Source organism: Orbicella franksi, chromosome 4, assembly GCF_964199315.1.
Source record: "Orbicella franksi chromosome 4, jaOrbFran1.1, whole genome shotgun sequence".
Taxonomy (NCBI): Eukaryota; Metazoa; Cnidaria; class Anthozoa; order Scleractinia; family Merulinidae; genus Orbicella; species Orbicella franksi.
In genome coordinates, this window is record NC_138148.1 from 23,742,546 (window position 1) to 23,760,937 (window position 18,392).

The 18,392-nt window shown below is 37.0% G+C and overlaps 1 protein-coding gene and 1 pseudogene across 1 annotated transcript in view; one reads left to right on the forward strand and one right to left on the reverse strand.

Annotated features, from left to right (window-relative positions):
• LOC145485020 (uncharacterized) overlaps window positions 1-18,372 on the reverse strand; it is a 28,665-nt gene extending 10,293 nt beyond the window's left edge. The window contains exons 1-5 of the mRNA XM_081463666.1: window positions 18,195-18,372; window positions 12,969-13,177; window positions 3,715-3,835; window positions 2,791-2,852; window positions 289-411 (exon numbers count right to left, since the gene is read on the reverse strand). Coding sequence (XP_081319792.1) covers window positions 289-411; window positions 2,791-2,852; window positions 3,715-3,835; window positions 12,969-13,139 — 477 coding nt within the window. The 5' untranslated portion in view covers window positions 13,140-13,177; window positions 18,195-18,372. The remainder of the gene's footprint in view (window positions 1-288; window positions 412-2,790; window positions 2,853-3,714; window positions 3,836-12,968; window positions 13,178-18,194) is intronic.
• On the forward strand, window positions 5,162-12,974 carry LOC145484507 (uncharacterized; annotated as a pseudogene).
• Window positions 18,373-18,392: the final 20 nt, after the last annotated feature.

Genomic DNA, 18,392 nt, shown 5'->3' on the forward strand with positions numbered 1-18,392 from the left:
AAAATCTAATATAAAGTGTGTGTACAAAATTGTGGTCTTTAGATACAGGGACTCCAATAATGATTGAGTGTGTAGTCAGTATCTTGGCGAGTGACTTTCAGACATGCACCATAAAATGCACAGTTTCTATTTGCCTAAATGTCTAAAAGAGATCGAGCAAAAATACAGGACTGGATGAGATGACATGACGACATAACAACATACCATCACTACACTGGTCAACAAAAAACTTCCCTTTTTATAGGTTCTACACAATACTCTATAACCTCAAAGTCAAATTTAAGATACCTGAATATCAGTATTAAAATCCTTGGCATCAAGTATGCAGCTGTCATAGCGTGACATTAAGTAACAGTTGTCTTTACTGATATTGGGATAGTTGAGCATTTTTTGAACATCTTTTGCTAAGTACTGAAGAAAAAGAGAGACATAAAAAATGAGCAATAATTACGTACTACTAGCAAACATTCACATTAACAAATTATTATAAAGTATTTACTGAGTGACCTGACTGATGAAAGTCACAGTTTGCCCTCATTGTGGAGGGCTTAGGGACCTTTCATTATTTATGGGGATGACCGCATGGGGAAATCAGAAATACCTTTTTTCTTTTTCATTTTTTTCCTAATGCCCATCATAGTATCATATCGAAATTTCAAAGCCCGTCTTGATTCGTTCTAAAATCTTTCAAAGCCCGGTCAAGGGAAATAATCTTAAAGAAGCTGACATAAAATTGACACAGCAACAGTATGAAGTCGTTTTATGTATTTCAGCTTGTGTAGATGAACATTTTTCCATTTGTAAAACATAGGCTTATACTGGCAACAGTACATCATCTTTGGAAAATTTATATTTTGGTTGGACAAAGCTATCAAAAAGCACGGCAAAACAATAATTAATTCATTGCTCAATGACGGTATTTCCAAATCGTTTCACTACAGCACCATGGCTTTACCTACGATATGCCCTTACCTGCAAGCAAGTGCAATATGATTGTTGAAAATTGTATTTTTCTCTCCGCTAACGTGATTAATAACTTGTAATGATCTGTAATGAGTATAACTGTACCTTTGCATTGTTATATTCTCGGTATTGTCACACTCAACGTGCAACATGTACATTTACTCTGGTTTGCTTGCGGTTTAAAAGCTCGCAATTTGTTGGTTAAGTAACACTATATAAAATTTAATAATCGGTTGTTTCTTTTGCTTATTGTTGTCAATACGCTTTACATACATACAGACAGACAGACAGACAGACAGACATACATACATTTTATTTGTTATCAAATTAAAATTACAATTATAACATGCCCGCGGATAGCTGAGCTAATCTAGGCTTTACGTTCTTTTAAGAAAAATATATACAACGGTAGTATGTTTGTTAGCCTGTAAGCTTTTCTACCGAAAAAGCACAATAATTTCGTCAATTTGCAATGAAAGCTGTCATAAAAGCCTGAAGTGATGACACATGTAACTGCAGTACAAGTACATTATTTTATCGCCATAAGTTTGAAGTGCTCTTATGTTTCCGTAAAGAAGGACATATTATTTTTCTGAACCCGGTCGTTTCAATCTCCAAAAATTTAGTAGCTCGTCAATTCAGAACGAATATTTTTCACAGCCTGGTCACTTTCTTCCAACCCGGTCATCCCCATTAATAATTAACTGTCCTTTACTGACACAGAGTGTATGGCCAAAAACTGCGTGGTGGTTCCAACTGTTAAGGCAGAGAGTGGAAAAGTCTGTATTTATAAATGAAACATATTGTGAGAGAAATTTACATAATTTTGAAGATATTCACTTTTTCAAACTTATGTTACAGTCAGATAATGAGTTACTCATGTCAGAAATAAAAGAACTAATGGTTAAAAGCTGCCAAAGCTATTGATGGATTGAATTTTACACCTCTGGCTACCTTTGTTGCATACAAATAGTCTTTAATTTGGGAACACTTACAGACTCAAAACACAAAAGATCAGTCCATTGCTTTTGCAGCCATTTTGTTTAATTTCCAATGTTCTAAAAAGTGAATTTCTCTAATTATTATCAAATATAGGGCAGCAGAAGTTGAAAAATTGATTTTTCTTTTTTTTCGTTTACAAATAGCCCTTAGGTAGATATGAAACATGATACAGTTTTTCTGAGTTCGAAACGCTTTAAATGAAAGAAAATCGAGAAAAACGATTTTTGCCTAACAGTCGAATGGCCGAATGCATAGGTGAAAAATTAGAAAACTAAGCTTAATTTGCATTGACATGTAAAGGAGAACCAAAACTTGTCGATACTTATTTGTCAAAGACAAAGTATTCAGCTATCCAAAACGGGTTAGAACTTGACTTGAACACCATCCCTGAGTAAACACTCAATTTTTAAGAAAGTCCCTTTGAATTACTACAATTGGTCAAATTCCCAATTTGCAAATAAAATTCAGAGATATTTTTCGACATGTGCCATAACTCCAAATTCCTTGAAACTTCGCCACTGAAAAACACTTTCAGGTTAAGATCATTCAAACTTAAAACAGAACGCCGAATAAAATAAACAGAAAACCTCCTCGCAAAGTTACAAAACTCAATTCAAAAGTCTTGCTTATCGTGGGTTAGCTTGATCAAGCTTTGAACAACCCGGCCCCGTAGCTCCCCTTTCAGGCTTGGCTAAATCTAACAGATATATTAAAAATTTACAGATGATGGACTGACCAACTGCTTCTAATATTTTACATAAATCTGATCACTCTTATAACTCCCTTTGGCTATAACCTATCAATTGTTAAAAATTAATGACTTACCACTAATCCAGGATGGAATCCTATAAAACTGCCAGGAACAGCACTACCCCTCAGAAAAACACCTTAGATGAACAGAATTTTATATTCACATATTACTTGGAAACTGTTTGCTTTTGAGTTGTACCCTTTGTTGTTGTAAAAGTTTCCCACCTCTACCCCAATTCACCTCCTTGGGTAAAACAAATTGGCATTTTGTATTATTGCCTCAGGTCTTCACATTGCTTTTATGAGACAACAGCTAATTTGCTGTATTTTACAGCAAATTTTTTAATTTTAACATTATCCTATTATCCATGCTACTAAGGTGGTAATGGTGATTTTTCTACCCTCACCTTTGCGAGGCAGATTTGACTTCCATTGTAATTTTATCTTTTTATAAAGTTGGAAGTACATGTAAAGCGGTTTTGTTTCACAAAGCCAAATTGTTCCCGTAGTATATTTGTTTATAGTGCATTTTTGCCTCCCAAACAGGGCTCAATATTGACAGCCAAGTTGTATTTTTATTCAGCAAGCATAGTGGGACTGAGGTAGAAACATAAAAATAATTAAAACAAATATAATTAAATATGTGTCTGGATTTATGAAACACATGATTGTAGGTGTCAAAATTGGTGCAAAACTTTCATGCCTGACTGCCGGCAGTCAAGCCATTGAGGCACTTGAAGACCCTGGTCATTTTCTTTGCAGGGCAGCCTTAGCTGACTGTGCTGTGCTGTGCTTAGGGACCAGCAGCCAGGCAGTCACACACATGTAAGGTGGGTGAGAAGGCTGTGCAGTGACAGACAGCCTGTGATCGATCAATCGATCAATTGATTAATTGACCCTGTGCATTTCTTAGAATTTAGGTTGCAGGCTCGTTCTGTTGAAATTGACACAGCCTTTATAAATCCAGACACAATTATATTCATTGTGACAAACACAAACCATTTCCTGCAGCAGGATGAGGAATAGAGGATTTCTCCATTATCAATGAAAATGGCTCCTGGCAGAACCGATCAACATTCTGTTGTAGCTGCTTGTGTATGACTCCAAGATAATACTCTAGCTGTAAGTCAAATCAAATGAAAACTCACAAATCTTGTAAAACATAAAACAGTTTGTTTTTTATTAAATAGCAAAACGTATAAGATTGTGTTACTTACTAGATATAAAATGATTTTAGATTTAAATGCAAAGAGCCATTAATAATATTTACAATGCATTGAAAAAGTATCTGTGTTCAATGTGCACACTGCAGCTGCCTGGCAGATTCATAATTGAACCAACAAAAATCCAATCCAAGCAATTAACTTTCTCCAGCTTCAGGGAAACCTGATAATTATAAATCATCGATCCACTTGTAACCAACAATTGACCACTACTCAAGATCATTTCAAGCTACATTAAGTACTTACAACTCATGATTATCACACAATCAATGTAAATCAAGTTTTTTTTGGTTGTGTAACATTCAAGTTTGGATCTTGAATAAGGGTACATTCCTTTGGGATGATTTGGATCCCCAGGGATCAATGACCAAAGAGAGATCACTCAGATCATATTGCATCAAAGGAACTGATCAATCTACTCACAGCAGAGAGAGAATTAAGCTGCCTAAACAATGCTCAATATAAGACCAGTCCAATACATAGACATTAATGCTGATGTGCATTCAATTAAATCAACTAGTGTCACAAAACATTTATGCATTACATTTCTGTGATTTTAGTTAAGTATTATTTAATATGTATAATAATACAAATTAAAAACTTTTTGAATGTCACAGCAGCAGTAGGCATTCAGTTTAAACTCAAGTTAGAATACATTATACTTTCAACTGCTGAAATCCACCAACCACAACACATCAACAGCTTTGAAGAATTTGTCACTGAGAGCTGCACAAAAATTATTGACTGGAGCCTCAGGCTCATCAGTCATTTGGGTTTTAGTCCAATGAGATGTTTTGTAAATGTTGTGTACATGTAAATCCCTTCCTATGGATTCATTTATTGGAGTGTACTGACTCCCTCTGGATTTAACACCTGATTCACGTTAATATCAGTCCCCCGAGCTAAGCTATAGTTATTGCCAACACTCCACTGGCCTGCTGAATCAGGACAGATATATAGTGATGTCCCCTAAATGGGGACACTATAACCTTGAACTTTAAAATGTGATGTACACCTATACTGATGTACAGGGAACAGACAAATCAGTCTGTGTATACCTTCACTTATCAACATTTTGTTTATTTTAGTTCAGTAATGTTCTGGACCGAAGATCACAATTTGATACTATGCCGTGAAGTTCTCAATCTTAATCCATTCACTACAAAAACAGGCTCAACACAACAAAGTACAATTTGGGATAAAGCGGCTACAACACTGAATAATTGTTACTGTCTGGTAATGTTGACAAGCAATCTGTTAGAGATCATGTTGGAATATTACAAAACAGGCATAAAAAGAAATTGAGAGCTGAAGAAAAGGCAACTGGCATTGCACCTGATGAGTCGACAGAGTTGGAAAACCTGTTTATTTAATGTTAGAGCAAATAATTGCCCTGGAAGAAAGTGCAGAGGCAGAGCAACAGGAAACTGGTCGCAAGAAGAGCTGAAAAATAGCAAGTGATAGAGCAAAAGCTGAAGATATCAGGTTAAAAGCAATGGAAAAATTGAAAGACACTCAAAAAGGGCAATCAGATAGGATGGAGGACAATCAAAATAGGCAACCATGATGCAGCGGCAGCAGTACAATTTCTTATTTGTCACAAAGAGCTCACATTAACTACAAGCTTAAACAGGAGGAGTTGAAGCTAAAAGAGATCAACAGGAGTTTGAGAAAAAACAAATGGAAGTCTCTGTAAATGCACAGAAGCAGTTCCAGGAGCAGCAGAGTCAGCTTCTAAAGGTAGTGTCAACAACAGAGTCAACAAACACTGCTCATGATGCAAAAACAGCACCAGCAAACAAAGGCATTATTGAACATTATTGAACGTATTGTGAATAAATAATAACTTATCAACAATGTGCAAAATAAAGCCCTAAGTGACTTTTAGTTGATTTTCTGGTAAGGTTTTCAATTGCATTTTTGATTGAGATCTGGAATGTAATTTTTTGTTTATTAAAGCATATTCCTAAGCCATTGCAGTTTTGCTTAGAAAATAACTCAAACCCGATGTAGAGAGGGGGGGTGGGGGTAAAAATACTAGGAGTTATTTTATGCTGCTTACATCTCAAATTTTCATTTAAGAGCTTCTGCCTGAGAGACCGGGGCAGACTTGGAAATAAAGGTCAGCTGATTACGCTTAAAATTGATACACAAAGTCGTTATGTGGACTTATGTAATATGCCAAAGTTTCAGGTTCAATGACCTTCTTTCAGTTGAGTTCTGGATATCAGCCCCTCAGGGGTCCCCAGAGGCTGATTTTCAGTGCAATTTTGGCTACATTTCAATCTCTCTATTAGCAATGTAAAATTAATTTCAGACAAAAACAAAACCATATTTGTAATGCCCTATTCTTAGGCTTCTGTGGGTAAAAACATTAGCTCACGCGAATCTTTTGTTAGTCTGTGGCTGTTATCACAACTTGGTCCTATCTGAAGCATACTGAAAGCAACTGGAAATGGCCTGTTTTTCAGGCCGCATATTTTCCATGCCCATATTTTATATCGTGAAGTCTTAGTATTCCTACAAAGTTCAGCTCTTAGTTTAGTAATATCAAGAAAGAAATACTAAGGTTGAGACTTTTTTACTAAGAAAAAACTTACGAGAAGATGACTAACCAGGCCACTTCTGGTTATAGTTTCAACAAAGCGTGTCTGTAAAAATCAGCCATTTAATTTCGATTAATACCTTTTTCTTTTTCTTCTATGTAATGAATTAGAGACTCTGAAGTTAATTGTAACCGAAAAGACTTACCGTCAATCTGAAATCTTCATGTAATTTTTTTTTAGGACCGATCAGATTTTGGTAAGGCAATGGTTATAAATTTTGTGGAAGAAGTCTTGAAAATTAATGCCATGAGTCTCTGTGAAAAATATATATATATACAGTATACCTAACAATCCATCTCTTGCCAGTTATATTAATCACAATGCACCTTTTCCACCTTTTTTGGTCCAAACTACAATATTAAGTTTATCTTAAACACTCAACCCGTTCACTGAACGAAAAAAGCCTGTGGCCCCGAGTAATGAAACGCTAATTAAATCAGGATAGGATAGGATAGGATCATAACCCACCTGTCTGGGACGTCTTTTCTGAAGAAAAACAACTTATCAGTTACTCTAAATGCAATCACAACGTCTCTCGTGACACTACTTGAAAATCGCTTTGAACCTCGAGGAAATTTCGAATATAATTATAGCTAATTGTCTAATACAAAATGCAGTCTCACTATTCCAGTCTATATGCAAAGTGTCTGGATAAATTCACTTACTATAAACACTTACCTGGCTTCAGGTTTAGAGGGATGCCCCTTTCTTATAATCCCTTAAAAGTGAAGCAACATTAAAAATCTTAGCTCCAGCGATAAATTGGTTGTGAATATGTCATTGCGAGTAATGAAAATTCAGGTTGATTCATACCGTACGGGGCAAGGTCATGACACACCAACTTATCTGTAGTTTGCTATGACTTGGAATTCAGTTTTTTCTAGTCTAGATTCATCTCCTCAATACTGCAAAAAATGATCAGGTATAGAACTTGCATGAGAACCTGAAGAACGAATGGATATGTTACAGAATATTTATTCATACCCAGTCCCACAATGCAAACAGCCTAGGTATTATAAATTGAGGATGTCCGAAACGGTCCATCTTCCTCTCCAAGTCGCTGTATGTCTGACCAAATTACCACAAAATTACCACACTTTCCCTTTCTCTATCGGCATTTTCCTTTTGTTGCTTTCTCAGTCAGCACAGATCCATGGTGGCAACCAGACTAAATCCGTGTACTGCATATATCCAAAGATAGGACAGTAAAGGAATGGATTTTCCTTCAAAGACTACTGCTTATGGCACCCCTAGTTGTAGAATTGCTGGCCCTTAACTCTGATTTCCATAATAAGAAACAATAATCCCCAGGACAACCAGTATGCTTGCTGTAGGTCATATGGTGATATCGTCATGAGGCCCAGTGCCTCTTCCCTGCTGGAGCTTGGTTATTGCTCTTCTTCCCCGGACAGGATGATAATCACCGGCTCCCACTTATACATCTGGGTGAAGAGAGGCACTGTGAAAGAAAATTGCCTTTCCCAAGACGACATGGCAATGCCTAGTAACCAGGAGCGCTCGATCCAGAGTCCAGCCCGCTAACCATTATGCCGCTACCGTGCTATGCGCTAGGCAGTTGCCAGTTTTGTATAGAATCCGAATGCATTACTACGCTACATGTTTACTTCATTCTGTCGTAAATTGATAAAATGCAACAGCGAAAAAAGGGGACATCTTGCTGGCTGGGTTGTATATTTACAACAAAAGATACTATCTGCGATCAATTAATTAAACTCATTAAATCTATTCAGTCTGTAAGTGAGTTTGTTTTATTTGAGAGTGCTTGAAAGATGGAGGTGCAAAAGTCTGGCTATTACAATTTAGTCTCCTGGAAAACTCAAAACATGAGTATATGGTGTCCCTTTTGGAAAGAAGATGTTAGATCGAGATGTTACCCACCTGCTGGTCAAATTAAAGTGGGCACTGGTGGTAATAAACTTGCTGCATCCCACAGAGTTGACAATATCCCTGAATGGAAGTTTAAGTATGAATTAAAAAAGATTGTGATTTGCCCAGGTCACCGCCAAAAATTCACCTGTTTGCGTGACCAAAGTGGGCCACATCAACACCCTTTCCGTCAAGGAGAAAAGAGAAATTGAAGAAACCAAAGGTTACCACTAACGTTTCAGATAGCATATTTCAGGAGTCCGGCATTGTAATACCTGTTGCATCCCATAAGTATCCTAGGGTAGAGTGACTGCATGCCTGTTCATCAGACATATATTTATGTTGCATGTTCAAAGATTTTTTACATGCTTAAATGTCTTTAATTCGTTCCATGAGTTCAAGGATCGTTGTTCCATCATCATCTACATACACATTTGAACAAAATATCTATAACTTAAACTGTCTACCCACCCATGTGGATGTTGTTTCACTTGAAAAGTCGACAGAGCTTGGAGATGAATCAAGTAGTTTCACATGCCCAATATTAAATCACAGTGGAGACGCTTCACATGTCATGCTCAAACAATGTAATCTCCAGGCGAAAATAGGAAGTAATTTGGCCCTCTACTGTATTATGAGGCTTACTTACAGTCTCTATCGTAACGATGGCCTGGAGTTCGTATTTATATATGAATACCAAAGAATCGAGACCGAAGCTTGAAGGAAAGCACCTCTGGGTGTGACGCAATTAAGTCGGAAATTTCAGTACCACTAGTCACACAAGGTATTTGTGATCTTCTGGCAGCGGGAAGGAGAAAAGAAACTTACAGCTTAAAATTCTAATAATGTTGAATAGTCAGCTATGAAGGCACGTGACGTTAGAATGTCATAAACATCCGTCATATTGAATCCACCAGTCTGGATTTCACGACTATTCCATGAAGTCAAAATATCGTTTTTCCTAATTATAAAAAATTAAAAGAGAAGAGAAAGGGTACTAAAGGAATGAATAGGTAAAAAAAACTATGTTTGTTCCAAGAAACTTGAAAGCGTCAATAAAAAACAGAGAATTAGATGAGAAAACTCAAACCTAGGGTAATTATGCCTGACAAAGCAAGATTGCCATGGAAACAAGGCAGAGTCCCGTAAATAAGGCTTTTTTGTTCAGCTTTTCCCATCTAACTGATACACTCAGTAAACAACTTGTTTCATTGTATTTTGATTACTTTTCCTGTTATCAGTGTATAAAGTTTCCCCTCACCTCCCAGTCCCCTGGGTACAGGGTACAAGTGCTGTATAAAATTTAGTCTCAAATCCGTCAGTAGAAAAATTAATTTCTAGTTTATGGTTTGGAAATATATATTTCCTTTAAATAATTTACTTTGGGATCTATGATTGTTTGTTAATTGTGCGGCTGGTTTCTAAAAATCTCTCCTAATAAGGGATTAAGACTTTGACAGGAAGTGCGTAGTAGGTAATTTCTCTTATAGTGTTCCATAGTAAAAAAGCCTCAACCTTAGTATTTTTTCCTTGATATTACTAAACTAAGAGCTGAACTTTGCAGTGATACTAAGACTTCACGATATAAAACATGGGCATGGAAAATATACGATCTGAAAAACAGGCCATTCCGGTTGCTTTCCATGTGTTTCAAATAGTACCAAGTTGTGATAACAGCCACAGGCTAACGAAAGATTCCCTTGAGCTAATGTTTTCGCCCATAAACGCCTAAGGATATGGCATTACAAATATGGTTTTGTTTTTGTCTGAAATTGATTTACGTTGCTAAAAGAGAGATTAAAAAGTGACCAAAATTACACTCAAAATCAGCCTCTGGGGACCCCTGAGGGGCTGATATCCAGAACTGGGCTAAAAAATGATCGTTGAACCTGAAACTTTGGCAAATTACGTAAGTCCACATAACGACTTCGTGTAACAATTTTAAACGAAATCGGCTGACCTTCATTTCCAAGTCTGCCCCGGTCTCTCAGGCAGAAGCTCTTAAGTCACCTAGGGCTTTTTTCCAAAACTTAGTATCATGTCCGAATAACGACATGGATATGCAAACTGCGTCAGCAGTATATAACACAGGCCCTCTGTTACATCGCAAACTGTGCCATTCCCACAAACAAATCCTGGAGGCAATCTTAAAGCATCAATGAGGAATGGAATATCTGCCTTTTCCAATCGAAAATCTGTTTTACACTCTGCAGAATCCTTGTTCAACAGGGAAAATGTTTCGTATTGACAGTGAGAAAATGGAAGATTTTGTGGCGTATATTCCTCGTAGAGTACGGCAAATTCTTCATCATCAATAATTTCCTCTTCTAAACAGAAAAGCAGCATTTCTTGAACTGCTTTAAACAAGCTCATGGCGTTTAGTTTGGATGAAACCTGTTGCGTCTCAAGTTGCATTGTTCTTCTTCACGTTGCAGCTCTTAACTTAAATTTTTCCCGTGCTTACAACGCTGTTCTTGGCTCAGGCTTTCAATGGTTACGACATTCTAGAAACTGCCGCATCCTCGTATCTTAAAGTCCCTAAGGAAAAAACTGAGAATTGCTGGGTTCTTTGCATCCTTACCTTTTCTAACATACATTTTTAATAAATGAATAAAGCCATAAATACACTGTGTTCAATTATGAAGAAAAAAAGCACAGATAGAGAGGGTATTGACCAAATAAAATGATCACTCTAATGATGCCATGTTTGCTTTGTGTAATCCTTGTGCACACAGCGAATCGCATTAGCAAGAGCGCACACGGAAATTGGGTTGGACCTCTGGTGACGTCATCAGAGGAGCTGGCTGAAAGCACTCAAGAGACCTTTGACTGGGCTTTAAGTGCCATGAAAGCATATTTGGGGTATTTGTGCTTCATAATTTATAACAAATGTTTAACACTGTAGGATTATTACATAACAGTTTAGTGTCCCAATGCATGCTGGGACCACATGCAATAAACGAGTAGCCATTTTGGTTGTGTGAAACATGTTCTCTTGTTTTCTCCAGCTAATACTGCAAACACTATAAATGGAAGAACTGTATCACCTAGCAATACAATTCAGAGTGTAGCTACGATTAAGACAGCTAAGAGATGTGAATATATTTTTTTCAACTTCAAAGTGCAGGTTGCCAGTCATTGCAAGTCACAATTGACAATTTGCTGGCCAATTTGGCTTTAAGCCTTTTTAATATGAAGGTTAAAATGATGGCTGAAGAGTTATAAAGATGTGAATGAACAAAAAGCATGGTAATTTGACTTTGTCTAAATTCCCTAACACTTTTCCTTGCCTCTGAATGTGTCATTGAGATAGAGGTATAAGATGAAAAGGATTGCCCTCTCCTAAGCTTGCTGTACTGCTACTCCCTCCAAAAACACTTCTTCCTAGCGTTCTGCAACGATTTTGAATCAAACTTACATGTTCACATATATTCTTCTCAGAAGCAAAATGATGTTAGTCCTTCAATGATGTCACAGACCAACTCATCCCATTCTTCACTATTCCTTGGTCATGGCCATGGAAAAGGCCAAATTTATAAACTTTGAAAATTCATAGAAAATTAATGAAAATAGCTACAAACTTATGATAATTTTTTGTCAGTGGTAATCAACAAGGAGATTTATATATTAAAGTGCCTATGAAGTAAAAAATAATTGCTGCTGATTTGAAAGGCTTTTCAAAGTAAAGAAGAATGGCGTTTTCCTTTTTGGAATACCTTTTTTCGTTTTAGAGATATTCACGTTTTTGTATTATAAGTGATGACGTCATAGGTGGTTCCACTGAAACAGTTCAACACTCAATCAAGAATATCTCTAGAAATATTAAAGCAGTGTTCTTTAAACTTGGCACCAGAAATGTATATCACAAAAGAAACAAAATGACACCCGTCGTGCCGTTGCCATGACCACAGTTATGCCGCTGGTCCTGTTTTAATTAAAACTAACATTACCAGATTTTATCTTAAACAAGGATCATCCACTCCCAACAATCTAATGGGGAGAGTTAAGACAGTATGGGAATCATGTGTGTTCCGAGCAAAACCCTCTGTCCCTTTTCAAAGGGTTGCAAATTGGCATATTTGTTTTTTCACAGAAAGAGACTGGAGCCAGAAGAGTTGCCATGGCAACAACACAGAAGGTGTCATTCTGTTTCTGTTGTGATGCACATTTGTGGTGCCAAGTTTGAAGAACACTGCTCCAATATTTCTAGAGATATTCTTGAATCAGTGTTTTACTGTTCAAGTGAAACCACCTATGACGTCATCACTTTCCTCATTTGCATAATACAAAAACGTAAATATCTCTAGAATGAAAAAAGATATTCCAAAAAGGGAAAGGCCAATCTTCTTTACTTTGAAAAGCCTTTCAAATAAGCAGCAATTATTTTTCACTTCATAGGCACTTTAAGCCACAGGAAAATTTGGGGTTAGTTGCACTTTAATAAACATCTCAATTTTGGAAACAAATTGAACTACGAACTTATACCATAACTTGTGATGTAATTGCTATCCAGTAAAATCACAATTTCAAAATTTACCTGTTCTTCAATGGATCGATGAACCTTAATGTACTGTTCTTCATAAGAACATGTTGGTGGTGGTCCTTTGTTTTGTTCACGGAGGTGGATAAGTCGATACACAGCAAAAAGATCCAACCTTTCCTGTAGGGACTGCCAGTTTACCAGATTCTTAGCAATAAGGGCTCCCATCTTTTAAATCCACCGAGCAGTACTTATTTAAAACAGTGCTGAAAACAAAATCAAAACCCAGCACTTACATTTCTCCTCCACAATAATATATGCTTTACTTCACTGGGCAGGTGTTCGATAAAATCAAAATTATTATATTGCATTTTCATTTATTCCAAAAAAATAATTAAGGGGCCATAAAAAGTAGGGGTAAAAGGTGTATATTCATTTAAAAAAAGACCTTAAATCTAAAAAATATGCAGACATTGCCACTATTTCTAAGAAGAATGGAAACCATCTTTCTTCACAGATTTCCTTAGACTTCATCCTTACATATGCGACATTTACAAAAATCTTTGAAAAACTGTACACAACAAATGGTAATATATAGCAACTGTTTACAACTTTTCATTTCCTTTTGTAACAAAATCATTCTAACAGCTACCCTGTGAGACAGGGATTCCATTGTCTTTCTGCTTATAAGAGAGATGAGAGGGAACCTCCACTTGCAGATGCTAAGATTCTTTTATCAATCACCATCCCCAACCAGGGATTAAAAATACTGGTTTTGACAAGTTTTAGCCGCTTTATAACTTACCCACGACAGATAGGATTCAAAATGCAGTCTGTTTGCAAGAATGCCTACAATAATTACTACCTTGTGATTGGCTACAAAATTATAAATTGTTGGCAGTACTACACTGACATAGGTTCGTCACATACACATCAAATTCAAAACGTTTGTCCAACAATCTTTGATCTTTTGTTGTTTGCACAGTTTGAGAAACTACAAGTGTTCAGTAGGGGTATTGAATGGTCTTTGTGAGCATTTGCAAACATGCAAACAGTGCATTTATTTTTGCAAGCAAGAGGAGTGATCAAATTTGTCTTGCGAGCAGCGAGCACTTTAGAAAATAGAGAAAGCGAGTAACAAGCACTTCACAAGTGAATATATGAAATATCATATATTTGAACTGTGAAGAATGAGATGAAGACAAGATTGATCATTGCAGTTATACACACAACTTAAGAAGTTGTGAAATCAAAGCGTGAAAAAAATTCAGGCATGAACAGGATTCAGACCCATGACCTCTGTAATACCAGTGCAGTGCTCTACCAACTGAGCTATCAAGCCAACTGGGAACTGGTCACATCATGAGTTCGTAAGATACTAGCAAGCACTTTGTAAATTTTCCGCTACCTGTAATCTCTCTTTTATTGAAAGGAAGCATTGTTTTGTGCAAATTAATTTGACTGACACCTCTAAGACAGGACAATAGCCACAAAGCTAGGCAACACATCAAGACCTTTTTGCTGTTCAACCAAACCCAGCAACTTACAGCCAGTTATGCCTTGTTTGATGCCAAATTGTATCAGGTAGCTTCACGTGAGTCAGTAGGTGGACGTTCAAGGAGATCTAAAGCAGGGTGTCTAAAGTTTTCTGGCCCGAAATTGTGAACATACCACAAGAAGAAGCTAAAAGCTACCAGACTAACCATAAACCTAAAGACTCACAAAATTGTAGCAATCAAGCACATTTTGATGAGAATCTGAGCATAAGAGCAGTTCAAAATTTTGCGAGCACAAGCAAGTGAACACTTATCTAATATTTGCGAGCGATTCAAGCAAAGGCCAAGTTTTGTGAGCGCTTTTAAATTGAATGAGACCATACTATACCCCTCAGTGTCAAAGGAACATTATGTGAGTGTTGATAAGCAGGTTATTAAGCTTTAAAAAAGTTTTTAATATTTATTCCAGTTTTCTGTTATCCAGTTTTTCTGTTATCTGCAGCTAGCTTTCAGTTTGCGAAGCATGCACTGGACAGCATGGTATTGAATAAAGCCAATTTATCGTCTGTTTCTTTTTGTTCAGTACTACGTAAAACTTTATGAAATTTCTGTAGTTTCTCTTCCAAATAAACACCACAAAAGTTAGAATTCAAGTAATTTGCCACAGTTTAACTGAAAATAACCAAAAATGGGATTGCCTGAACATTCTACATGGCATGATCAAGGCAAATATATGCGACATGTTTACCTATAGTTCGCACATGCACAATAGAAAAGCAAGTAGTTTTGAGCAGACGTTTTCTCTTATCTCTCCCCAAGGAATCTCTCTCTTGCAGTGTTAATACCAGGTCGCAAGTTATGCGTGACTTTTATTGTGACTCTGTATTTTCAGTTATCACGGTGGTCTGGGCCAAGTGAGACCCTGGATAACCACGTTAGTGCTTGTAAAAAAAAAAAATGTAAATCTTATTTATTGTGGTCATGCACTTAGCTATATAAGCACTAAGATTAGCTAGTTTACAGGCATACCACTGACACAAAGGAAACTGATATTACAAATAAATGTAACATAGTTAAAAATCCCAACTGGCAGGAGGCAGACCAGTTGGCTATTTACAAAGTGTGACCAAGGAGTTGAACTCGGGACTACCGAGAAACAAATCCTGCTAGTGGCAGGGGGTCAGGCCTTGAATCCAGGACCTCTAGATTACAACACCAGTGCCCTAAACCACTCAGCCACGTCTGCCTCTTTTTTAGCTCTGTGAACATTTTTCACACTAGATTCATGGTCAAAGTTTTATGGTATTATTTATGGTTTCACACCTTACTACCCTGGGTGCCAGAGGGTTTTTTTTTTGTTTTTGTGGTGAATCTGCGATTGTTAGTGGCGAAGCCGCGAATACTAGCCTCACTTCCATCAGTACAGATATTGAACTCACTCACTAACTGGTCCTCACACCTAATGACCTTTCTGAGTGATAACAATCTAAAACTGGCTTTCATTGGTTAATTAAACCACTTCAATGCACCCCAGCAGCAGTGGAAACCAGTTTCTTTTGGCTCAACGAAACAATAAACAAAGCTATGTCGCTGGAAGGAAGCAGTAAATTCTAGCGAGCATTTTCAGGTGCAGTACAGTATGCACTGGATACTGGATTTTCAGAAATATTAGGGTTGAAGCCTGTTAAAGAAGAGGCCCGGCTTCACTAAGTGGGAAGATGTGTTTGCAGTGCTGCCGGGAAATCCTTGATCTTTCAATTGTGCCTTGAGTCAGTGCATAATTTATACGATCAAGGTTTTGGATATCCAAAAGCTGCCATTTTAGTAGTTATTTATCTGCACTCTAATTGATTCACGTATGATCCAAGACATCCAACAACTTAAAGATCACCACATATCTGCCTGTTCATTCGATGACACCTTTTAACCCATTCCACAGAACTGAGAAGTTCTCCCTCAGTCAGTTCGTTTTGTTCTTTCACTAACCTCAGAGCTTTCTCTTTAAACAGACTTTTTCCCTCAGAGAGTTTTTCAAATAGACCATATTTGTATTCTCGGTATTAGACTGGAACTAGCTTGCAGTGGAGGCTCATGCAGGGGAATATCATTAAAAAGAGATTAATGTCATTTGCATTTGAAAAGACACCCTGCATTAGCCTCAGTTGCAAGCTAGTTCCAGTCCAATACCGAGAATATGAATATGGTCTATTTTCTCCACTCCTCTTTAACATTTCATGCACAAATTAGACAAGACAGTGAAATCTTAGCCTGCATCTTAGACACTACCGCAGGTTATTTAATGTAAATTTCTGTCTGCGATACAGGCTATAATCTCTTTGTTCAGCTTTGTTGACAGGAAATTCCAACATTTCACTGTCGCTTTTATTTTTTTTTGCCAGAAGGTCTGGATAGTACCAGACACGTTAAAATTTGGAGAAACAACAGAACGTTTTTGGAAACATGTTTCAACAGAATCTTCTGTCATCTTCACTTTAAATTATAAAGTACAGAGTTGAATATATGGTGTACGCAAAAAGCTAATTGACTATAAGAACAAGAGGAAACAAGACAATGTAAAATATTACAAAGAAAGTTTTAAATTAACATGACAAAGTTGATGATTTAGTTTAGGTTTTTCCCATTGAATATAGCATCTTCTACCTTAAGCTGGAAGGTGGTGGAAGCACGATCTAGGATACTGAAACAGTCTTTGGAGCATGAAGTGCGGCATTGCTGAGAATTTTGTATGTGTTTGAAAATGTGAGAGGTCCTGTCTGAACAGCTTTGCCACAGAAAAACAAAAACCTCTGGCACCCAGGGTAACAGCTTACCAGTATTATTATGGCTAAAGTTACGAATATTATCAATGAAGGTTTCAGGACTGACTAAAGGACAGAGATTTTTTGTTATGAAATGTAGTCGCAGGACTGCCTTGCAAACAAACAAATACATAGAATAAACAATTCATTACAAGAGTCATCACACACTTACTGCACTTATCATACTTGTCAAATTCGCTTTAACATGCCTTATCACTACGTATAAATATTTGTACAAATGAATGGATAATGTCTCAAGAACAGTATGCAAAATGACTCTGTAATTAATTGGTTACTCTACATACTGGTTTGTTTGCAAGGCAGTCCTTCAACTACACGCTGGGCATGCTCTATTCATGTGTAGAATAGGCTTACCACTTCCATGAAATTAAAAGTATGGCAAATCCTTTGCCTAGAACTAAGGGCATTTGAAACCCATTTTTAATCCTGGCGATGAGAATTTGAGCCACTGAAAATCCCTGAAGTTTCAAAATGGAAAATACCAGAGGGAGTGGGGATTGAGATTCAAACTGAATGACCTCGAAACACACTCTGTACTAAAAAGAAAAAGTCGCAATCAAGCCAAACTGACCCATAAGGTAGAAATTTGTTTACAAACATTGTTTTTGTTATTTAAATGTTCAAAACGTCAAACAAAAGAATTCTTTGTTTAACCAGCCAATAGTTCTCTGGTTGGCATATTTTTAACAATAGTGACACTGACGTCACTGACATCTTTGCTACATAATGCTCATTTATTTAGTACCGTGCGACTAGGGGTATTTTCATTGCATGGCTATATCTGTACTGTGATGGGCGAAATAAAGTTATTATTATTATTATTATTATTAGGTAGGTATTGTTGGGGAGGTATTGACTTCAATCAGAGAGAGATCCAGATAAGCTTACATCAAGTGAATATATACCATATAAGTTGCAATTTTGTGGTCATGAACAGAAATACATACCTTGCCTGTTACTTTTTCTTTTTCATGATTTAACCAAGCCACTCATAAAGAAACTTACTGCTGGAATCTCCCCACCAGCCCCATTTGTCCTAAAATAGCGTCTCCCCAAATAACTATCACGCCGTATTAGCAGGCAGCATGCACTTCCTCCAACCGAGTAAGCTCGCTAGACCCTGGGCATGACATTGAGCAGGTGGC